The 25349-nt window shown below is 36.7% G+C and overlaps 1 protein-coding gene across 4 annotated transcripts in view; it reads left to right on the top strand.

Moving 5' to 3' along the window:
* The first annotated feature begins 235 nt into the window (after positions 1-235).
* The window catches only part of A1cf (APOBEC1 complementation factor), a 51025-nt gene continuing 25911 nt past the window's right edge, over positions 236-25349 (top strand). For 3 of the 4 annotated variants that reach the window (XM_008836752.2, XM_029565196.1, XM_008836751.2), the window contains exons 1-4: positions 236-383; positions 15956-16090; positions 18299-18429; positions 24633-24871. In XM_008836752.2, coding sequence (XP_008834974.1) covers positions 285-383; positions 15956-16090; positions 18299-18429; positions 24633-24871 — 604 coding nt within the window. In that variant the 5' untranslated portion in view covers positions 236-284. Of the gene's footprint in view, positions 384-5515; positions 5578-15955; positions 16091-18298; positions 18430-24632; positions 24872-25349 lie in introns of those variants that run through there. The other variant, XM_029565197.1, reaches the window with a different exon arrangement.

The raw sequence follows: 25349 nt of genomic DNA, 5'->3' as shown, positions 1-25349 counted from the left end.
AATTGGGGTATGGCTATTATTTTTCACTTGTAAAAGTTGAACATTGAAAATTATATGTACACATATATAAATTATAAGTGATTTTTAAAAATATTCAACCAGCCTTGTTTGTATGCAGCTGGTAGTTTCTATGACCTTAATTAGTCATCTATAAACTCATCCTAAAGATGCCCTTCACTAGAACAATATTTGGACTTGGCTACAGTAATTTACTTAATTTATCTTAAATTTGGTTTCAGTGAGCAACCCTAATTAACCTGATTTTTTGCTGATAATCACTGTCAATGGAATCAAATCACAAATCCGGGGATGGATTGAGCGGCACCCAGAAGGAAGCGGCCCTCCGTGCACTGATCCAGCGCACAGGATATAGCTTGGTTCAGGTAGGAACTTCTTGTGACACCTGCTGAGACCCAACACTGAACCCAGAGTGCTGGGAATACCAGTGCTCCTTGATGCAGTATGTGAGTGGTCCTTATGTAGCTTTAGATAGAGCTTTACAGAAGAGAATTGCATCATTTCAGCTCCGTAGATGAAATTGTTTCTACTCTGGATTATGTTCTTAACTTTAACTTGTTGCTTGAAAATAGTATCCACAGTCATAGGGAATATCACAGTTAAAGAACATTTTAAAGTATAAAATTCCCAGTTCTTAGTGAGGGAGAGGTTAATTAATATTTCAGGAATTGCCAGAAAACAAACTCCTCAGGAACTCACCTTGTTTTCCAGAGAGATGTCTGCAGATATAGGAAGACTTATAGATGAGGGTTCCAAGAAAGTAAGATTTTGTCAGCCTGGCTACTCCAGTTTGATTTGCAGAGTGCTTACCCATGGAATCAAAGATCTATAACAATAATTTCTGTCCATGTTAGAACTTTTGGCAAAAAAGAGCCACAAAAAGCCTAGTCTACAGCAACTATTTGAGGAGTATTGTTGTCATGGTAATACCTTCTTTGAAGGATGTGTGCTTCATTAAGAAGCAAACTAGTGTTGTGTGTATTAAAATTTTCCTGTTAGCATACCTAATGTTTTTCATAGCAATGTATTTTAAACCCCCAGCTTTTTTTTCCAAAAATATACTTTTCCAATAAACCCAAATCTAGGCAACATTATGAATACAAATATTATATGTAAATAATAATAAAGTATGCCACATTCCACTTTATTATCTGCTCTTTTGTTAGGTTATTGGAAGTGTCCTAGATTTAGTATGCTAATTCTATAAATCATAAATGCTTTGTTATGCATAATACAGCACTCCAAGTTATTTATATTTTTCATACTAATGAAGAATGCTATTTAGGATTTCTTACTATTTCAAAGAATTTTTACTATTTCATGGCTGGCTTTTTAAATTTTCATTTGAGTCAAGGGAGGAACTGGTATATTTGTTTTAATACTTAATAAAAATCCAAGTTATTTTAGAATCAGTAAACTGTAAATGTTTTTATCTCTAAAATTAATGTGCTTCAAAATCAATGAATAATTTAAAATATACACAGCTTTCCACTACACTAACAGAGTAAAGTCAGAGGAAATTGTAAAGAATTTAGTTTACAAATATATTTAAAGTGACTTTGTTTCATATGTGCTCAGGCACAGTTAGTTGTAAAAAGGGGGGGTTACCCTTTTTCAATCAATAAATACATCCGTAAATATTATAAACTAAAAAATGATTTCATATCAGTTCATTTTTATTTTTAGCTTTCCTCAGGCCTGAAAAATTTATGAAGGTGAAGTGGCAGTGGAAAACATTTCAACCCTTTTAAAATCCATTAGTCAAACTTTACATATGTGAAGGTGATCCACTTCTCTAACTGTATGATCAAAATATGTAAAATCCTATCTAAAACAGCATTTGTCACTCCTCACCATCACAATGTAAAGAAATGAAAGTTAAGGGAATGATTAAGTAACCTGTGAATATATCATCACGATCTTCAGTGAGGAGAACTTAGGGGAAATAATCCTTCAACAATTAAACTGCCCATTTAACTTTACTCTGAATACTGGTTCTCTCCCTCAGACACAATAAGGCTCGTGATTTTTAGCAACTTTTAGGTAATAAAAGTTTTCTCACTGTTAAGATTTCCAGTCAAGGTGTAATTGTATAGACTCAATCTCATGGTGATTCCTATACATGTCAGGGTAGAAAGTGATTTCATTTCCTGATTTCTCCTTACTATTTAAATACCAATTTGTTAACTGCACTTCTCATGTGGAGTTGAAGCAGGGGAGGGATGAAAGTGAAGGAGAGCAAGAGGGAGGTTGTACTCGATTAATTCTGGCACAGAGGTATTGTGTTCAATACCTCTGAGCCTGAGGTATTGAAGGTAATAGGGAGACTATAGAATTACCAAGGATACCCTGATTCACTGCCAGGACCCTTACGTGGTCCCATTTGTATTGATCCAGACTTCTGTCCACGGAACTGTTTTAGACACCAGTATCCTCTCAAGAGGTGATTATAATTTTAGAGTTTAGCATACCAAAGCATTAAAAGCCTATCTTGTTGTAATATTATTGACTTAATATTGTTAGCAGAATGACTATTGGATCCAAAGGTCTCTAATAACATGAAAGCCAAGCATTCCAAAAAAAAAAAGTTGCTTAGATCTAAATCTTCTAATCAAAGTGTTAAATATATTTATAAATATATCAGTATATTTATAAATTTTAAGATATGTATATATGATTAACTAGTTTTGAGTTGGCAAATCTCTCCCAGTTTTTACTACATAATATGGAAAGTGACTCACAATTTTAAATCAGAAAGTCTATAACCTCACCTGTCCCCTATAACATCTAAGTGTAAGATCTTGAATGAGTTCCTTAACTGATCTAGACCTTAATTTCCCCCAGAAGTCACCTAAGTCATATCTGACACCATTAGCATTGATTTCATGATTTGTTCTTCTAAATGTACTCACTGACCAGCTAATTGGACTATTTGATTAAAAGAATAGACCATATGTGTATCAAGACAAAGTCCCAAATTCTATAGTTCAAGGAAATCTCTTCAGTCTTCCCAGTACTTCAGTGTTCCTATGCTGGAATTGAGGAGTGATTATCAAAAAAGCAGAAAGCAGCATCAGGTTTACATTTTTTAAAAAACAATCACTGTAGAAAAATAAGTTAAACATCTCATACAATTCAAGAAGCCCACCCAAAAGATGGAATTTTTGAAATGTTATGGTATTAGCTAACCTTTATTTTTGAAGGATTTGCTTTTGCTGTATCTTTCCATTCTCTGATATTAAATTCAAAACACAGAGTGACGAATTTGTGCCCTCTTATCACTAGCAGGGCAAATACAGCTATCAAAAATAGAATTTGACAAGTTACTTAATAACATAAGCTAGCCTTTAATGTGGCAACTGATGCAACAACCTGTACTCAGAGTGTACAGGTTAAAAGCAAGACTTGGGGCTGGGCATGGTGGCACAGGCCTTTAATCCTAGCTCTTGGGAAGCAGAGGCACACAGATCTCTGTGACATGGAGGCCAACCTTGGATAGTCAACATAACAAACTCCAGAACAGCTGGTGAGGCAGGGCTACATAGTAAGACCCTATCTCAAAAAGAAAAATCAAGAAAAAAGCATGAGTTGTAATGTCTTTTTTATAACTGCATACCCCTGAATATTGATGGCTGGATGTTTGATCAAAGCACTTCCAAGTCCAAGAGACTCAATGCACCACTGGGCATACAGCAACTTTTAATAAACAAAATTGTATAAAGCGAACAAGTTAAACTTTAAGCTTCATAGTTGCTACATGTTTCCAAATAACACTTTAAGAAACCATTTACATGGGAAATTAAAATTTAGAAAATAACAAAATGTACTATCTGGTTAAGTATGGTTTTCTGTACCTGTTGCCCTTCTTTATTTTCCACAATTCTACCCCAACTAAAGATTATTTGAGGGGGAGAAAATCTCTCAAAGTAGAAAAATATGCCCAAGCATATTTGTCTAAAATATGTCCAAGCAAATTTCATGGAGAAAACTTCACTATCTCATCTGAATTGTGGAGTCCTAGGATCATTAGGTTACTATCTTTAGTTCTTTAAATTTGTTTAGTATCAATATAGTCTAACCTTTCTCTTTTCCAGCTAGAAAATGGCTCTCAAATTATATAATTATATACCAAAAATTAGTAAATCTGATCCATGAGCCAAGTGTGACAACAGCCTGTATCAGCACTCAATGTAGGCTACAAATGGATTTTATGTTTTCAAGAGTTGTATTAAAAACTAAAGCCTAAAACATCAACTATCTGGCTTTTCACAGAAACCTGTTTGCTGATATCAGTTGTAGACCTTTATCTAAAACCTGTGCTAGAAGATAATCTACATATCTTGGGAAAATTTCCAACATAGGAAAGTGTGTATTTCCAAAGAAGGTAGACACAGCCTTCTTCATCTCATCTATTCTGTGCCTACTGAAGCACTGAGCTCTTTCAAAGAGAAATATGGTTTCTATTTTGTGAAGATTATTCCCATAGGGAAACATAAAATAAGCAAGCAAATAAGCAAAGTAATCAAAGCTAGTAAATGCATTGAATATTACTCATAAACTGAGTTGTGTAACAGAATGACAGGTGGCCTCCGTCAGACAGGATGCCAGTGAAGCTGAAATTTACCAGGTGAGAGAAAGCAAATTTTGCAAGGAGTCAAGGAGATACCAGCATCCCTGGCAGAGGGAACCACTTCCAAATTAAAATATTTGTAAAGTGCATAACAACTCTGAGGAAGTGAAAACATTTATTTCAAAAGATTGCAGCACACGGGAAACCAGTCAGTTGGTCAGTTACTCTTATGAACTCACAGTAATGGTAACAGCATGCACAAAACTCACGTAAACTCAAGTCAGACAAAACCTCAGCATAGAAGTGGGGAGGTGGGTAAGAAGCCCCAACTTTAGCCAAGTAACTATTAGCAACCAGTAGCTGGTAGGAGAGGGAGAATCAGTTTTTTAAGGGTGTGATACTAGATACGGTAACCAGTTTCCAGGGTATGAATTCATATCAAAGGGCATTTGGGGACACAAATTTTACTCGATAGGCCTTTCTATATGACAGCGTACATGAAATTGGGTGGGGGGGGGCATTAAAAGGGGTGCAAATGGCAAGGCAGTCTAAATATGATCAAAATGTGTTGTAGAAATTCACAAAAATTCAATAAAAATTTTTTAAAAGCTTGCAGCATATAAATACCTAAGCAGGCTCCAGGTTCCCTTTCTTCCATGAATCAGTCATGAGTGTGATTTCCTGGAATTAGCCCATGTGTTTAATTCCTACCTTTCAAACTTTGCTCTCCACTGTCCGTGCAGGCTGTTTATGGGGGGTTTCAAAGGAAACATGTGTTTTTATTCTAACTTGTTTAATTTTGAAAAAGTCCATATAAGCCATAAAGTAAAAAGAATGGCATTAGGTCAATATAAATCTGATTTGGATTCCAATCCCCTCTGAAAAACCATTCAAATTAAGTAATCTACCTCTTCCATTTAGTCAATTCAACTGAATGTATCAAACTATCAAAGAGAATCTTGAAAACAGCATCAAGAGAAGAATAGCAGGTAAGATCCAAGAGAATTCATTCTGCTTACTAGCAGACTTTTAATCAGAAACCTTACAGGCTAGGCGGGAAGGAAATTTTATATGCAATGTTCCAAAGGCGCAAACTACTAACCAAGAACACTCTATCAAGCAAAATCCAGTCTTCAGAAATAAAAGAGATTTAAGACTGACCCAAACAAAAGTGGTTAGAATTTATCTCCACAGAGTAGTCTTGTAAGAAATGCTAAAGCGAATTCTTCAGAAGGACACCGAAGAGCGACACAAAAACTGCTGAAGGTATAAAAATTCACTGGTGGAGTAAGTGTTCAGTCCAGTTTAGAATATTCTAGAACTTTAATCAGGGTCTTTAAGTTACTTACATCTTTAGCATGAAGAATAAAATATGAAATTATTACAAAAATAACTATAAGACTGCAGGTGGAACTCAGTATTGTTTATTTGCAAGGTCCTGGGTTCCATCTCCAGCTCTGAAAATAATTATATCCTACTGATAATAATAATGATAAACATAATGTGTAATGAGAGCTATGAAATGCAAAGATGTAAACTCTAACCTCAACAATTACTTTTTCGGAAACATAATCCCGGTTACCAGTTACAAATAATCTCTTAAAACTATAATATTTTTAAGAGCCACTTGGTAATCATAAGGCAAAAACTCATTGTAGATACATCAAAGAAAATTAAGAAATGAAATATACTACCAGAGAAAATCATTTAACCAAAAGAAAACAGTAAAATAAGAAAAGAGTAAGTAGTTTACAAAATAACAGACTGGCCTCAATAGTCTTTAGGAAACAATAATCAACTTTAAATATACATCGATTGGCGTCTACACTTGAAGACACGGAAGAGATGAGAAAACACAAGACCCAACTCTATGGTGCTTACAAGGGATTCACTTTACTAAAGGATGCCCATGAACTGCAAATGAATAGGAAAAAGTGGGCATAGACATAGAATGCAAAGACAGTGTGAGAATCTACAGTCACTCAGATAACAAACACTACAAGTATGAAGCTGTAAAAGAAGAAAAGTTCATCAAATAACAATAAGGCCAATTCAACAAGAAGTTACACAAAATGCAACAAAAACAACAAACAGCATCAGGATGCCAGATGTGACTAGTGGCATTCGTCTAGAGTGACTTGGAAAGAAGCAGATGGAAACAAGCAGTGCAGCCTTGACAGGTTCTTTTCCAATCACAGCACATAAACTCTTAGGACAGAGATAGAAACTTTGACTTCATAGGAAAACACAGCTTCTGAGTCCTTCTCTACTGTTGCCTGCTCTCATCACTTCCTCGTGCCTCTGCTATCCAAAGACTTAGATCATTCACCGAGTGCATGGATGACAGTTCTTTAAGTAGGCAGCAATGAGAACCAGAGCAGGACGGGCCCAGTAGCTTCTCTAAGGCCTGAGCTTGTCACCCCAGCCACTCACAGACCAACTTTACTTTAAATTTCGGGAGGAGCCTTGGTTCTTCTAGATGGAGATGCCACAGCATAGTGTGGAAGTAGCAGTTCTAGGAACCCCTTTGTGAGTGTGCCTAACATCTATAGGACTTAATCATCCTAAAAAAGAGAAATGTACTTTCGCAGCTGTTTTCAAACAGCAATGACTCTCTCCTCATCGGCCTAATAGAAACCTGGTATATGAGATCTTCAATAGAAGAATCAAAATATTTACAAACTAGACATTATGAAGCATTCCTTCAGACTAGAAGCACAGAAGTGCTCAATCTCCTCAGCTTAAAAATCAGTGTGAGCTTCATGACCCAAATGTGAAGAAGTATAGACAGGGTTTTTTGACTTCATACCCTGCCTTCAAGCAATTTCAAGATTTTCTGAAGTACTGTTTGCTAGCTCTGATTCACATTGTAAAACAAGTGACTCTTCATCTTTAGAACCTAAAAGTTAACCCTTAGGAGATGCAAAACCTACTATCAAATACATTTCATGAATAAATTAGTGACCAGTAGCAGTATAATTACAAATTCTTCTAGGACGTGAGCAGTTGTACCTTTTGACACTCTGTCTTAACCAACGAGCAGGAGATCGAGGTGATGCTAAATGGTACACTGCCATACTATGAGTCATTCTAAGTCCCTCAGTGACAGAATTACTCCACTTTCAAGTCCTCCAGGCTTTCTGATAAGGAAGGTTGAAGGTATGTCTTGATCCTGTTAATCTTCTCAAACAGAAAGAGCAAAGCAAGCCTTGGAGCTTTTAATAGAACACAATGTCAGGCTAGAAGTTGATTGTGATTTCCCTGTTTTGTAACTGGCAACGTGTATTTGAGAAGAATAATACTGATAAGGTACTCACAGTAAGTGTGTGTGTGTGTGTGTGTGTGTGTGTGTGTGTTTGTGTGAAGTATAGTATATAATTTTCTTTAAGTAACGAAGTGGAGAAATCCAAATGAAGTCATTAATATAGATAACAGGATAGTTTCTCAAGCAGATATGGATGAGCAAGTGAAAATCCACTGATTTTTTTTTAATTGCCAGAACAGTACATATAAGGCTTCTGTTGATTAATTCAGAAACATCCTGTGAACATTTTATCTCACGTTTCAATATAGTGTCAAAACTCAGCCCCCTTTCAAAAGCAGCCTAACACCCCCACAGGGCTACTGCAATCACCTAGTAAACCCCACTTTTTTATAGATGAAGAAATTAAAGTCAGGAAAGACGGAATGCAGTGCCTTGTCAAGTCCTTCAGCTTATGCAAAGTCAAATTCTATGGGGAAGGGACACTAAAGAGAAATAAAAAAGACTGGGAAATGTCTTGCATGGCCGAAACTAATTGCATTAGGTAAGATTGCTCTTGGTACATGCTGAACTAGAGACAGATAGAAAAGCAAGTATCCAAACCAAATCTTTCTTGTGACGTCTTTAACAGCACATGGACAGTGTATGTAATTTAGCGAGATCTTCAGCTGCTATCATATTAGTTAATTCCAAAAAGAGAAACCGTCTATAAGCAAATAAAAAGTCAGATGGACCCACTGCAGGATCTTTTAAACATTTTTTACCAATGACCCCCCTTTTAAAAAGATATTTTTATTTTACGTGTACGAGTGTTTTGTCTGCATGTAGGTAGGTGCGCCTGTGTCATACAGAGCCTGCAGAGGTCAGAAGAGGGCATCAGATCCCCTGGAACTGGAGTTACAGATGGTTGTTAGTCACGATGCAGGTGCTGGGATTCAAACCCAGGTCTTCTGCAAGAACATCCAGTGCTCTTAACTGCTGAGCTTCTCCAGCCCCTAATGGCCCCCTTTTGGTCCAAGAAAATTTTATAAAACCCTGGGTATAGGGGTATATAAAATAGGTTTACAAATCAAAAATAAATTTATTTCAAAAATTCTTTGGTATACATATAATTTTACCATTTATTAAAAATGAAAGCAAATTTGATACTAATGAGGTAGGTATACATGTTTTTGCATAAAGAATTAAATCTTGGCTGAATATTTGATACTGAAAAGCATAGAATATCCTCAATGATCTTCAAAGTAATCAGTGTTTTCATTTTATAATCACTAATGCTGAAAATGCAGTTTCTCATTCATATATCTCATACAAACTAGGAGAGGTGGGGGCCATTGCAGAAATGGTTGGAAACTGTGTCCTAATAGTAAACCAAAATTCCTTTCATGGTGATTTTTATGAAACTCAAGTCAGCAACTCAAACAGTAATTTTTAAAATCAAACATTGTGACATAATAAAAATCCAAAGATACAACTAATTTGGTGCTCCCATGCTGGGGAAGGAGGGTAAGACAATATTTTCATTTCCCATAATTAAACTTTATGTTTCTGTTAGACCACAAAACATTCTACATATCATGAAAAACTCAGCAGTTCATAACATATGATAGTCTTGAATTTGAGCCTCAGTATTTCAGGCAGTACCCATCGACACTGAGCAGTTGGACGGGTTGCAGTGCAAAGCACACATTGTATGCTTAGAACCAAGGCTGTGGCAAAGTTGTATGATGACAGGTGAACATATCCATAAACTAGATTTTATTTTGAATTCATTTTGGTTTCTGAGTGTTCACAAACTTTTTGCTGCTGCCAGTTTTTTCACAACTCGACATTGATTTCCACGGCCCCATATGGAAGTCACTGCCTACAGTTTAAGAAACTAAGACCTATTAAATTACACGTGGTAGAAGCCCAAAATATGTGATTGTGTTTAACAAATCTTTCATTGGTTTAATACACATTAGAGGCTCCTAAAGATTGGAGCAGCACCTCAAGACCCATGTTCAGAACCACAGGTAGGCAGAGTACAGCTATGCCAGGCCTCAAAAAGGAAACATCAGCTATCCAGCCCATTGCTGTGCAAACTGCTCTGAGAAACTTGAGCAGGTCACAGCAGTCAACTGGCTCTCTACATATTTGCTTATGTAGAAGCAAATATGCATGCTCAAAGAGTGTTTTCTGATTTCTAATTTTGTCTATTCTTGAATTTAGTATCCCTGTATATGGCAAAAAACTTGCATTATAAAAAATCTTTTAAGGCACAAGTTATTTTTAAAGGGCTGTTTGATTTTAAATGCTTCACACATTGAAGTGCTAATTCCTTAAGTAGTTTACAATACATAATTCCAAAATGCAAAGAAAAATTATCAAACGATAGTATTAAATGTGTCAATTTGATTTTTAAAATGTCTTCTTTATAATTCCTAATAACTTAAAATGAAGTTAGTACCATTTACCAATGCAATGGACCTTCAGTATCTCATAATTTAGACAAATAATATTCAACATTACTGTTGCATATGCCTTATGTGGATTATTTAAAAAGCTAATAAGGGAAAAACCAACTTTGAAGCTATATGTTAATTATAGTTAATAATCCCCAGTCTAGCCAGGCATGGTGACACATGGCTCTAAACACCATATTCAGGAAGCTAAAACAGAAGGATCATGAATTAGAAGGTAGCCTGGGCTACCTGGTTCAAAGTGAGACCCTGTCTCAAAAATCTCCAGTCTAAAATTAGATTTTGCAATATGGAGTTAGTAATTTTGAAAAAATTTAAATGAACTAACCACACCAAACAGGCAATGTTCCTTTATAAAAAGTTAACAAAATGCATATTCTCAATACCACTGCCTCTTACATTCAGCAACAAAAAGAGAATTAAATGTAGAGTCACTTCTCAAAGAGTCATTTTAGTACATCTTCTTTAAGGCTGGTTAGACTTCCCTGTCATATGATAAGGGATCTGTAATAGAGGTAGACTATAACAGAAATAATGTCTAATAAAGACTTTCAATCAATCTTGAAAATTAATACCTGGGAACATACATTAGAGAACAGTAAATCACGGCAGACAGAATCCTAATCTGGATGGATGTTCTCAGTGCATTGGTGTCAACGCTGAGAACTATGCAGAGGAGTTTGACCCCAGCACCATTTTCGGGGGATGTAGGCTTATGGAAGCTAGAGATGCCACCAAGAAAGAACAAATTGGCCAGTCCTTGTGGGAACAGGAACAGGGAGCAATACAAGCACAATCAATTGGAAAATAGATAAGAAAATATCCATATTTTGGTTAGGAACAATGTGCAATTTCTTCTCCCTTAGAGACAAAAGCTAAATACAAAGAGCCAAAGAGAACTACAAAAGTTTTTACAGACTCGTGACACAAAACCTCCAAAGTCATTAGAGGAATTGAAATTATTAGACACTGGGTGAGGGTTCATTAATTAATGTCCTTCTAGTTTATGAATGGGCTCACATGCAGGGTAGAACAACTAACTGGTCTCCACATTTGGTGAGGTTGAGAAGAAAGTAGACATCACAGAGCATAGAGAATAGGAGGCTGACTAACCTGAGAAGAAAAGGGGTAAAAACTTATGAATAGTAAATACGCCATAAAGTTTACCCGAGAAACATGGAACGTTCATTTTTGTGTTTTCTGTAATAAATTAAACTGCTTATACAATTGATGTAATGTCTTGGGACCTTATTTCCTCCCATAAAATAGGTGTATTGAGTTAACAGTGTATGACCCACAGGAAAACAATGTTATGACTATAAGCATGGACTTGGTATTCAAATTTTGTCTCTGCCATTAATACTATTGTATGAATTTAGATGCTGTCTATGTCTTGGATTCTTCAGACGCACAAGTTTATTGGGAAGATTATGCAAGTGAATGCCTGGAAAACACAGCATAGTGCTTCACTCAACTATAATTAGCTATTGTTTGTCTGCAATTTTTTTTTTATACAGGGTCTCCCTGAAGTCCCAACTGGCCTGGAACTTACATTGTAAGATCTACCTGCCTCTGCCTTTCAGGTGGTGGTATTAAAAGTGTGGACCACCATACCTGGTTTCAGCCTTTATTTTTATGTGCAACTTACAAGATAATTGTGGCTGATTCAACAGGAAAGAAAGCTTGCTTTAAGAGTATTAGATAAATTTCGATTTTGAGAACCAAGTTCAACTTCTGATATAAACTCTCCAGAGTCATTATTGGTAAAAATATAGGAATGAAACCCCAAACCACATCACAGATATGTAATGATAAGGAAATGTACTCACCATCACAAAGTGTTCAACACTGAAGTTTGCTCTATTACAATTTCTGTGCCAGAATTCAATTTGATTTTAATATAAAACCATCACAGCCATCCTAGCTGCAAGGGAAGCTAGAAAAGCATGCAGCTGACATTTTTAAATCATCCAGGAGAAGGTAGTTTTGCCCATATTCTCCAAATGTACAATAAATTCAGATGCTTGGTACACAAAATAAACTCAATTATTTTCAGCACTCATTCTAAAGCTTATTTCCCAGAATGGTCTATTGAAGAACATTATCTTGTTTTATCCAAGATCAAGAAAATGGTAGCCATAATCTCTTGATGACCATATGGTTTCATCATGAAGGACTTGAAGTATCTACAGGAGAGGAATTTCCAAATACTCTTGACATAAACTGAGATACTAGATAGGCTTGGCATTCAATACTCAAAGACAGTAGATTCATAGTTAGAACTGAATCTTTAATTTTAATTAAACAGTTGAAGATTTTCTACCTGTTTACATGAGTGTAGACAAAAAATAATTTCCAAATCTAATTGGAAAGGTAAAAGTTCCCAGAGTTTAATAAACATCCTCTAATTTAAAAATATCTCTGAAAAAAATCTCTAGTCTGTTTATCTAAACTATTAATATAATTGGGTTGCTGAGGAGACTGGGCCCTGAGGGCAAAAGCCAGTGGGGAAAGGAGCAGTTTTAATCAGGCTTTATCTATTTTAAACCCCTCAACTATAAAAATAGTGCCTGAAATATCAGCAACCCAAAGCCCACTGTCCTTTCTGAGTAATGGACAGCTGTTCTGACCCTGTGACTAATACTGACTGCCTGCCTCAAACTGGTCTGGACTTATATTGCTGGTGCATTCCGAGCCTGGTGGGTGGCTGGAAGGGCAAATCCTCCCTACTGCATGGACTTTGGGGCATCTATGTACCCGTCAGACTCTGCAATCCTCAAAGACTATTATTGGGAAATTTTTTCACGTGTTTATAGAAACCATAAAAACACAATTAATAAGCTTCCTAACCAATGAGTTTGGCTCATAAACAAATGAATCTCTTATACCAATGGCATACACAAATTGTTTAGGGACATTTTTAGCAATTATAGCAATCAAGAAAATTGGAAGGAAACTTAAAAAGGTCAGTCTACTCACTGCTTATTTATTTTCAAACTATCAAGTGAAGTTTGTCAAATCAAAAATATCCAGAACATTCACTTTGTTATGATGGGCTATAAGCTTGATTTCCTCAACATGAAGGGTAAAAATACTGCCAGATTTATGCTTCTATCCTAATAATCAATCGAGTACTATAAACATCTAAAATGCACAGAAAAGAATGCCAGAGACCACCATCCCTCAAACAAACTGAGAGATTTAGCCAGGGAGGTTGGTGGTCAGCATTAGCTATATGCTCTCTCTGCCAACAATAAATATGAGATACGTTCTCCCCCAGATTTAGTGTAATCGAGCGACTGGAAATTGTAAAGAATTGTAAGTGAAGCAGGGAGTTTTCTGTTTAAATACAAGATAATTTTTTTCATGCATTAAAAGTATTTTAATGTTTACATCTATTGTAAGTGCCTAGGCTTCCCTACATCAAGGCAGAAATATGTAGGGATTAAATTGATAAACTCGGATGTCCTAGGTTCAGATTCTGGATCTCTTACATAACAACCTGTGGCCTCAGCACTGACTCTGATCTTGGTGTCTTCTGTATAATGAGATGGTAGTGGTCTCTGATGCATGACACTGCTATTAGGATGAGGATGGCACTTGGCATGCAGGACATGATATCTATGTACTGGTTAGAAATTCAGAAAACTAAGCCTCTACTGTCTCTGCAAATGGTAAATTTATATTTCTAGGAAATTCCTGGCTAAGATATGGATACTGAATTCTTGAAGAAATGTGTTATTGTTTTCCTAAAAGGAAACAAATTTCATTTCTCAGGTTTGTTAGTGGTATCAAAGTTTCCTGTTAGATAATTCTTGACAAATATAGGATAAGAAAAAAATGCTAAGCATTCTATAGGCAAAGTTTAGAAGACTCAGTGAGAAGAAACACACACATTTGTCTGAAGCAACAAGTAATCAAGGCAATATAGAAGAGTCATCTGGCATTCTCTTTTCTTATTATTTAAGCAACATTATACAAATTATTACAAATAAAAAAGTGAACCTGACCACAGACATCTTTCAAATACTGTATACTGTGATCCAAAGAGCAGTTGAGCAAACTCATACCAAATGATTAAAGACTAAATGTGGTGCAGATATAGTTTAATAACGATATTATAAGGTACATTACTTTGTTTTTAAATAAACAGTTATCTTATAAAACAATGTCTTTAAACTAAAGTATACCTTTTAAAAGTATACATAGAAAATATTTAGAAAGGCAGATTGTTTTTAACAGTAAGTACTTTTCAGGATGATTAGGGTAATACATTAGGATATTTTTCTTTTTACTCTGTACATTATGTTTATTCCCCAGCATTGTATATCATAACACAAAACTAACTAATGTATTCATTGTGAATCTAGTCATGAATTCTGATATTTGGTTCATTATATTTTTGTTTCTTTGAAAAAATCACAATAAAGTGTAATGACCTAAAGTATAAATGACCTAAAGTGCAATGTACTTTGTTTATCTTCCCCAGAAAATGAACTGTTACAAATAAACAGTGGTGGATTGTGCCCATACTCTGGTGGTTAACCCTTAGAGAAGCAGATAGTTGGCATTAGAGAACGATGCCAACGTCATTCCTCTCCAAAAGAACATTTGTTAGGGCAAGAGAAAAAAATAGAAGTTAGTTCTATTTGGAATGAGAACATAATTGCTGCCCACATAAAGACCCAACATTTGTAAACACATCTTTCTGTCTTGTCAGCTTTAGAAACAGATTTCAGTTCCTTGGTAGCTATCCCCCAAATTAGCTAGTTTGCTTCTCCAAATGTTAATCTTCATATGTTTCTATTTAAGTGGTCTCTATATTGCCTGGCTTGGCTTAAGAAACAAATTTAAGAAGGGAAGAAAGGAATTAACAACAGCTGAGTATTGATCACAGGCAAAGAGCCATGCCCTGCCTGTTTGAGCATCTCATCCTCTAGACAAAGACTTATAGAACCCTTATTTTACATATGAGAAAACTGAGGCTCTGAAATATGGTCTTCCCGATGTTCCACTGATCTGATAGTAAGGACCCAACTCCATGACCTTTGCCACTGTATCACACAACCCTAAAGCTAAATCAGAGCCCAGCTCTCAACTAGTCATGTCTTGATCTGATCTGACTTTGATGAGTTTATGTAAGAGGAAAAAAAAAAAAAAAACTCCTTAACAGTAATGACAGTAGGTCTTATGTTAGGTATTTACCAGAGTAAAACGACACTTTAAAAATAACTTTTTAAAACAAAAGGAAGAGGATACAAAGTCACTGACTTAAGGCTCTTTCCTTAAATCTTAGGTGGATTCTGAATTGCTCCTTGCAGTAGGGAGCATATTCCAGCTCTAAAACGTGGTTAATGAGAAATAAATCCTGTACAGAAGATATCCTTGAAAAAACAACTTCTTGCATTGGTTCAGCACTTTGCAAATTTTAACAGTATTTATCTCAAGCAAGCCTTTGAAGCAGAGAATTATTATATTCACATAAAAGTTTTGAACTTTGTCCTCTAGCTAGTCGATTACTTGACAATGATGAATATATTTTTTAACTAATCCTTATCATAAAATGATTTGAAAAATAAGGAAAACAACTGAATAGTTTATTGTTTCTTCTGTTCCTCACACACGATCCTCCCTGAACTGCAGGAAAATGGACAAAGAAAATATGGTGGTCCTCCCCCAGGCTGGGGTGCTGCACCCCCAGAAAGGGGCTGTGAAATTTTTATTGGAAAACTTCCCCGAGACCTTTTTGAGGATGAACTTATACCCTTGTGTGAAAAAGTGAGTACAAATTTAATGGGGTTTTTTGTTTCATTTTGTTTTGTATCTTTCCAAGAAAAAAAAAGATTCAGTTTGCTTTTTTTTATGTTTTTAAAATCTGTATGTGTATGATGTGCATGTATGTGTGTTCATGTGACTGTGGGTATAGACACCAAGGCACCCATACGGAAGTCAAAGGACAACATTGAGTATCTACCCTCACCTCTACCTTGTTTGAAGTATGGTCTCTTGTTGTTCGCATGAGAGACGAGCTGGCTCGTGAGTGTCCATGGATTTTCCTCTCTTGGTCTTCCATCCCACTCTGGGAGCACTAGGGTTATAGACACATGTTACTGCATCTGGCTTTACATGGGTTCTAGGAAGACAAAATCAGTTCCTCATGCTTTTGTGATAAGTACTTTACCCACTAAGCTCCCTCCTTTTTACTCCCATCCTTCCTAGTTAATAATAATTCTCCTCTAAGTCCCATTCCTCAAACATACACAGAGTTAAAATCATTCCTAGCTGTTAATGACTGTTCCCTTATTACTACTGCCTTTACTCAGCTCTTCCTCCTGTTACTGACAACTTGAACTACCATTGCTGATGACACTCAAATTCATATCTCATCTCCAAGTCTCTCTACTGGCATGGTTGACTCACTGAAATTCTATATATCTAACAATCTAGAACAGTATACTATTCTGTCATCAATAAGTTGTTGCTCCAACTTGATATTTTAATATGACTTTATAAAATGCAGCATTTTCACATAAAAGTTGTATATATTTGTTATGGCTTAAATGTGTGTCTATACATATAGATTCAAATAAAATTTTCTTCTGCAAGTAGAATTGATTAACTTAATGCACGAAGACAGTTAAGAACATGGTTTCTCAATATCCTTAAATAATTACTAAAGAATAAAAATTTCCAACTTTAGTTCAAATAATATCTTAGAATTCAAAAGTTATAGAGAATACAATGTTACAATTTATTTTAATACTTTATCAGGTGGTTTTTCTCAACAAGGACTTTCCTGGAAATTTTAGTAAATATAAGAATTTGGCTCTTCCCCTAAATGACTAAACCAATTGTGTTCCTGTGCGTGAATGTGTGACTCAGACTTGGATTGAGAACCACACCTAATTTTATACGTATAATCCCAGATGTCATATGGACAAACTACAGGGAATAAATCCCATAAAAGTCTTTTATTCTTAGCCTGAAATGAGAATCGTTAGACACCTGGAACAGGTAAAATATGTTCACTTTTCACAATAAACCCAGAAGACATGGATGTTCATCCATGCATACTCCAGAACTGGGGAGGGTGAGGCTAAGCAGATGGCAACCAAACACTAAGGTAATAGTATAGGATGGAACCTATCCCCATGTATGTCCAGTGTATCTATTTGTGTCACCCTTCTTACAGCCAAGGATAGTAAACTGCTTAGTCTGGATCACTAAAGATAATTGGAGTTCAGGAGGGAATAAGACATGGATGGTCAAGCAGAACAGTGATGGCCAAGGAGAGCAAGGGCTCGTTTGCTATGAAGTCCTGCACCCTCTATCAGCTGCACTGAGGCAACCATTTATTTTCAGCCTAGAAACTGATAAACTAAGAGCACTCCCCAGGCCACCTATGAAATACAACATGATGCTGTGGCAGTGGGGAAAAGACAGACAAGAAGTTAGTTTAGCAAGGTCCAAAATGAGTATTCCTGGTTCCTATTTTAAACATCAGTGATAGCGTGGAACCAAGTAAAGGTCAAACCATGGAGACTTTGGAAGCCAATTTAAAGGCATGGACAAATCTATCAGGAAACTGTACTTCTGATGACAAGGCATTTTTCTTGTCCCCAAGACATTGCATAAATCTCCAGATAATTATGTGACAAAAGGTCACTTGCTCAGCTGAAAGCATATCCTGTTAGCTGAGGCTGAAATACCATTTGTGTATATTTTCTTTATTTAGTTTCACTTTTCCCATGATTCAGATAATTAATCTGAACCCAGCATAAAAGTCTGCAAACATTTCCACATGGATGCAAATGCCAAACACGGCAGGAGGCAGAATATAGAAAGCACTGTGTGTGCCTGTGCGTGCATGTGCGTGCGTGTGTGTGTGTGTGTGTGTGTGTGTGTGTACCCATGCACTCTCGTGTGTCTGCATGCCCATTGGATGTAAAATATATAAATATGATTTTCTGTTTATATTAATTACAGATTGGGAAGATTTATGAAATGAGAATGATGATGGATTTCAATGGCAACAACAGAGGCTATGCATTTGTAACTTTCTCAAATAAACAGGAAGCCAAGAATGCAATCAAGCAACTTAATAATTATGAAATCAGGTAAAAGTTACATCTTCTAGATTAAAATTGAATCTGAAGATGTACCTGTATCAGTTTTCCTATCAATTTTATCTAATACAGTACATGCACAAGGTAACCAAGCTAGAAAAGAGATGCTAGATCTTTCTCTGCTGAAAATTAACCTCACTCAGCACTTATTTAATCTTAATATATGAGGTGCCAAAGTTCAGAGAAATAAAATTCATTAATTAACTCCTTTCATAAATATGTAAAGGATCTGTTCAAAGTATTAGAAATATATCAAGATATCCTCTGTTCCCATATAAAACATATAAAAATATGTAAAATGACATGGAAACATAAAATCATGGACAGGGTAAGGTTGTGTGAGACGATGTGACTTGAATTTGGTGTTTTTAAGAAACTACACTCTGGAAATAAGAAAACGGAAACAATCTCTGAGAAAGTGAAATTTGATCTGAGATTTGAATAAAAAGTTCAGCCAAGACAATCAGACCCAAAACGAGGTTAGTCCAAAAACAGAAAAAAATTAGAAAACAGATAGCAAGTATAAAATTCCCAAATAAAAAGAAGTATGATGTCTTCTGTTTGAAAACCAAACAAGAAGAGTGTTCCAGAAAAGCAAAGAGAGAGAAGAGGGTTGAAGGCAGTACATTTAGAGAACATTACACTGTCTGAAGAAGAATCGGAATTTGTTTAAATCAAAAAGGGAAAGTGAAGGCGGATTGTAATTAGATTAATGTACTAACGCATCACCCTGGCTGTTGGGTAGCCAACAGACTAAAGCAGAACAGCAACGAAATGAAGGAAACCAGAAGAAGACTGCTCCATGGTCTAGACCTAGACAAGGGATGATGGTGATTTAGGTGAGAAGTCACAGCAAAGATGGCAAGAACTGGGCATACCAAGGAAGCATAAAGGCCACAACTGCTAGATTTGGGGTGTATAGAGCAATGGTATTCAAAATTTGAGGAAATACATAGGATTTGGGTCCAAGTGTCTGTGGGAGTGGGAAAGCCATGGAGATAGAAAGACCTGGAGAAACAGAAGCACTTGAAACACTCTATTCAAGGGACTTGGCCCTGAAGACGCTCAACAGACACCCCAGGGGAGATGTGGGGTGACTGCATGAGAGTGGAAGCAGGAGAGGGGCCCAGTTACAACATAAATTGTGCATCAATCAAATATAGATGGTGTTTAGAACCAAGGGACCATAAGAGGGTGCCAGGACATAGCTAAGGCTATGTAACCAATATGGATTTTTTTAATATTTTATTTATTATTTTTATTTTATGCACATGTGTAAATGCACCCATGTTGTGCAATGCCAGCAAAGGTCAGAAGTGGGCATTCAATCCCCTGGAACTGAAGGTATGGACAGTTGTTAACCACCATGTGGGTGCTGGGAATCAAACCCGGGTCTTCTGCAAGAACAACCAGTGCTCTTAACTGCTGAGCCATCTCTCTAGTCCCACCAGCATGTTTTTATAAAGCTCTCTGAGTTCTGAAAACTTGACTTGGAACAGAAGTCTGCCATAAATCATTTCTTAAGGGAAGCCATCTGGGGAAAAGATTGATAATAACAAAATTTGGGGAGGGTCAACCATGCTTCACTGAGAACTAGCAAGTAGTTTAGCCTCTCTGTGTCTCAATTTCTTCATCTGTAAAATGGAGATGCCTATTTCATAGGTCTAATTGTGAAGATTTTTATATGCTTAATACAGTGTTTAGGACATAGTAACAAATTGACAGATGTTAAAAATTATCAGAGTTCAACTCTGCAATTCCGTTTTCTACATTTATCCCCTTCCTGAAATGTGGATGGACTTTAAAATTGACAGAATCTTAAACTTGATGATGGAGGAAGAGTACATTTCCCACCAAGAATTTTTTCCTCCTTCTTATAAGGAAGTATAATAAATCATTATACTTCCTCATAATTCTGTGAATCAAAAAATGAGATCATTTTTCTTAAATTCTTTAGCTACATGAAGAAAGGCACAAATGTGTCCACTGCTACTGCCTGAGCAAGTCAATTCCAAGATCAGTCTAAGAGTAAATACAAAGGGGCCTCCTGTCCCACACATGCCTCTACAGGCCCAAAAGAAATCTGCATAGTGTATAGAAGACTGGAGTCAGAATTGGGAGCCCAGGAGGCGTTTGTCCTTTTGGAGAAATCCTTGACTTCTTTGAACAACACTTTTATCCTTAGTGCATGATCACACCACACAGAGATGTTCTGAACATTTATCATACAAAATAATGTGCACTAAAGTGTTTGGAAAGGACTATACAAAACCATAATTTAACCCTACTTTGCAATATCATTGTGATATTGTTTCAGTGATCTGAAGATTCCCTATCCCTTGGTCTTCCATGAAATCTGGATATACTAGCAATAAAAACTACCCTGAAGTGGCTTTGAGTTGAAATGTATGTAGAATCAGCTATGTAAGCAATTGGGAGTTTGTTGTATCTAATCAATACATGGTTGCTTACTGGGGCCTGCCAATACTTCTGAAAATAGAGTATCAAGGGGTTAGAGAGATGGCCCAGTGGTTAAGAGCACTGGCTGTTCTTCCAAAGGACCCAAGTTCAGTTCCTAGTAATTGTAGCTGACAACTGTCCACTAACTCCAATTCCAGGGGATCCAATGCCTTCTTCTGGCTTCCATGGGCACTGCAGACACATGGTGTACTTAAATACATGCAGGCAAAATACTCATACAGATAAAATAAAAGTAATAAATAATTATAAAATATAAAATAGAGTATCAAAAATAAATAGCCAGTCTGCCATGGTGGCTGATAATTAACGGTATCATCAACGAATTTCAGTGTCTTTTCTATTAAACAAAGATAAAAATAGACCTATATCACAAGATGCTGTGGAAGATTAAGATAAAGCATACAAACCTCTGTACCACACAGATATCAGGTGCTATGCAAGTTTGTGAGATTGGTGAGGGAGGAGGAAGGAAAAGATGAGGAGGAGACATATGTTGAAGAATGTGGAAAGAGAGAATGACTACAATCTCAGGAAAATCTCCAGTTAGAGTCAGAACCAACAGAAAGGCACAGAGATACTCGACAAATTAGAGGGTGGGAAAACTGCAACATAAACTTGACTGACTAGAGACCCCAGAGCCAACCTGACTGCGGCTTCTTTGCCTTAGTTCAATCCTGCCAGGGAGAAACGTTTCTTCCAGAAAAAAGCAATGACCTTCACTTTGCTGTCAGCCACCATTTCTCAGGGGATGGATAAGGCTCTTACCCAGAAAAGGCCCACAATTATCACATCATCTTCCTCCCCATCAAATATTCACTGAACATCCTCTAAATGCCTGGCTTCTAAAGTCATTAAAGTCATGTCCTCAGCTTGTAAGAGATGGATTTTTGTCTCCAGGCAGTTCTGGGAAAGGGTGTTGACAAGCCACATACATTTAGAAATAAGAATTAGACATTTTAGACTCCCCCTGCTGGTAACTGATGCCAGATCCCTAACCATCAAAAATAATATCATTTCTAAGCAAATATAAAAGAGAGGCATTTGTCCTTTTTAAAGTGAAATTTAAAATACATACAACTGGGGGGGGGAGGCTAGAGATGTAGTTCATTTGATAGAGTGCTTACCTACAATGCACGAAGCCTATGGTTTAATCTCAGCACCATATAAACCAGCGTGATAGCCTACCACTTAAGAAAATGAACTAAAGGGATCAGGTCATCCCTGGCTACATTGTGAATTCAAGGCCATCTTTGGACACATGAGGTTCTGTCTAAATAAAATAAAACAATAAAATAATAAGATCACTTTATCGGTCTCCCCACCTCCCAAGAAACCAGTCTTTGGAAAATGAGCACCAGAATAAGACAGGCTGGTCAAGTCTGGTCTTGTCCTTCTTTCTTCTGCAAAGTACAGGAAATCACCAGACAGTAGCCCCAGCCTGGTCAGAATACCTGACCCATGACCAAGAGCCACTACTTCCAAAAAAAATCAGATCAATCTCCCATTCACCTAGAAGAGAGATTTTATTCATAACTAACAAGGAGTTCTTTTTAAGGCTACCTCATCTGTTTTTAATAACTTGGTGTTATTTACAAAAGCCACCAGCCTATACTTAACATATACAAAACATCAAAAATCATCGAGTTTAATAGTTTAAACCATTCTTCCACAACCCTGGTGCCTGAGATAACTATGTTGGCATTTTACTGTCTTTCCAGGTTCTCTATTTGTTTTTAATCAAAATCAACTTCTCATATTTATTTTTACTTTTTTAAAAAAGAAACTGAGTAACATATTATAAAGTATTTTGTTTTACTACTTTTGACTACAGAGCATTCTGTAGTATAAAAGTCCATCTTCTGTTTACTAGAGATTCTCAGCCAGGAGCAACACCACTCACTCAAAAGGACATTTAGAAACGGGCAGACATTTTTGGATGACCTGGCAACACTTAGTAATAAAGAACCAGGGGTAATAAGTATATATAACATAGTATACAATGAGGAAGCTTACAGGCACAGGAAATGGTATCTCAAAACAGCTGCCTGAGACCAGCTCTGCATTGTGAGGCACTGCTCATTTCCAATCTGGGAGAGATTTTAAATAACAGTGGCTATCTTTATACTAAAGCTTGATGCTGCCAGGTATGGTGGCACACGCCTTTAATTGCATCACTTGGGAGGCAAAGGCAGGCGAATCTCTGTGAGATCGAGGACAGACTGGCCTACAAAGCAAGTTCTATGCTAGCTGGGCTACAGGAGTAATGAGTCAGCCAGGGCTACACAGTGAGAACTTGTCTCAAAAAAGAAGAGGAGGAGGAGGAGGAGGAGGAGGAAGAGGACAAGGAGGAAGAGGTTGATGCTCACCTCTGTTTACTAGGGTACATTCCCAAGAGGGGTGTTATTTAATAAAAGATTATGGACACTTAAAACTTATCTAACTTCTACCATTGAAGGCACCCCTCACCTTGCTAATTAGGAAAGTGGAATTAACAGGGATTGAGATCTCGGGGCCAGTTTATCTGGCAAACCTATAAAACCTTCACCAAATCATTTAATTTCTTGGAGTCTCAAGTCCTTCATCTGTAAAATGGGGTAAACACCTATTTTGTTCATTTCACAGGGTCCTTTATATATATTTTTTAAAAAGATGACATGGATATCTGTTGCATACAAGGGACTATTTTATTTTTTATTACATTTTGTTTATTTTGTATGTGTATGCATGTGCTTGTGTGCATGCACCAGGAGTGTGGAGTTCAGAAGATAACTCGCAGCAGTTGGTTCTAGGGTTCCACCATGTGGGCTCAAGGAATCACACTCAGATATCAGGCTTGGCGGCAGATACCATGATTCACTGAAACGTTTTGCTGTCTCTTTATTAATTTTTAAAAAAGTTTTGGGGGACTCATTTTAACAGCAATCATGTCAGAACAGCTTCTCTGTTTAGCTAGAAAAGAAATGAAATATATAGAGAGGTGAACCCCAATGTTGTGGGCAAATAGGTAACATAAGGAGGAGAGACAGATGTAGCAGTCGTCCACCTGGAGTGCGTCAAGAAATGATGAGGTTGGACCACAATTGGTGAGCCCATATCTAGTCTAAAAAGACCAAATGCTACTCACCTCTAGGCTCTACATCTTTTTTTTTCCTAAATTCAAAGTTCAGGGCTGGGTATGTAGCTCAGTGGTAGAATGTTTGTCTGCATGTGCAAGATCCTGGATTCAATGTCCAGCAACACAAAGGGATAAAAAGTCCAGTCCATAATGAAACATCTTTTAATATCTCTAAAGAAATCACACTGTCAAGGCTAGAGAGATGGCTCAGTGGTTAGGAGCACTGGCTGAACTTGCAGGGGACCTGGGTTCAGTTCTCAGCATCCACATGACAGCTAACAACCATCACCCTTTTTTTTACCTCTGCAAGCATTGCAGGACAAGGGTGCACTTACATGCATGCAGGCAATACACTCATACACACAAAATAAAAATAAAGAACTTTTCAACACTTTAAAAAAAAACCTTTGTGCTAATCTTGTGAGTTAACTATTCAGTATTGATTTTACTTTGTATTTGAGAGATACTGCTTTAAAAATAAACTACTTATGAAGAGAGGAAAAAAAATACTGTCACAGAAATATTTTATACATTTGCAACCTCTGTAACCATTCTTAATTACACAGATTCTCACCACTGAAAATTGTTCTTTTCTCAGAAATGGGCGTCTCCTAGGGGTCTGTGCCAGCGTGGACAACTGCCGATTGTTCGTAGGAGGAATCCCTAAAACCAAAAAGAGAGAAGAAATCTTATCGGAGATGAGAAAGGTCACAGAAGGAGTTGTTGATGTCATTGTCTACCCAAGTGCTGCAGATAAAACCAAAAACCGGGGCTTTGCCTTTGTGGAGTATGAGAGTCACCGTGCAGCAGCCATGGCCAGGAGGAGGCTGCTGCCAGGTGAGTCTTTCCTACGGAGAATCTCCTATAACCACTGACTCCCACCTGATCTCATCCTGCCTGTGCTGCGTTCCATACAGAAGGCAGGCCTGAGCTCATGCCCTTTCAGTTTCCCCTGCACATCTTCTGTTAGACTATAGTTTAAGCTCTACATATTTCTTATTTTTCTTAAAGCTGATTCACTTCTGTAAAGATTTCATAGATGTGCTTTGGAAATTTACATACTCTGAATTGAGAGAAATATGAACACCAGCAATCCTATAATGAATCTTAAATGAAAAATCTCCTAAAACTTAAATAAGTCAATCATGGATATATCTTCATAGAAATTAAGTTTTCAGGCTTGTTGGAAGTGGGGTGTATCATCCATTACAATATAGATGCAAGCCTGTGATGCATGGTCCCCAGGGCCACTAAGTGATATATTTTTACTATGATTCCTTAATTTTTTATATCTCTAATTGGAGAGAAGAAAAAT

This window comes from Nannospalax galili, unplaced genomic scaffold (genome assembly GCF_000622305.1).
Source record: "Nannospalax galili isolate Female #2095 unplaced genomic scaffold, S.galili_v1.0 scaffold5878, whole genome shotgun sequence".
Taxonomy (NCBI): Eukaryota; Metazoa; Chordata; class Mammalia; order Rodentia; family Spalacidae; genus Nannospalax; species Nannospalax galili.
Note: the sequence above shows the minus strand (reverse complement) of the source record. Positions and strands in the feature narration are given on the sequence as shown.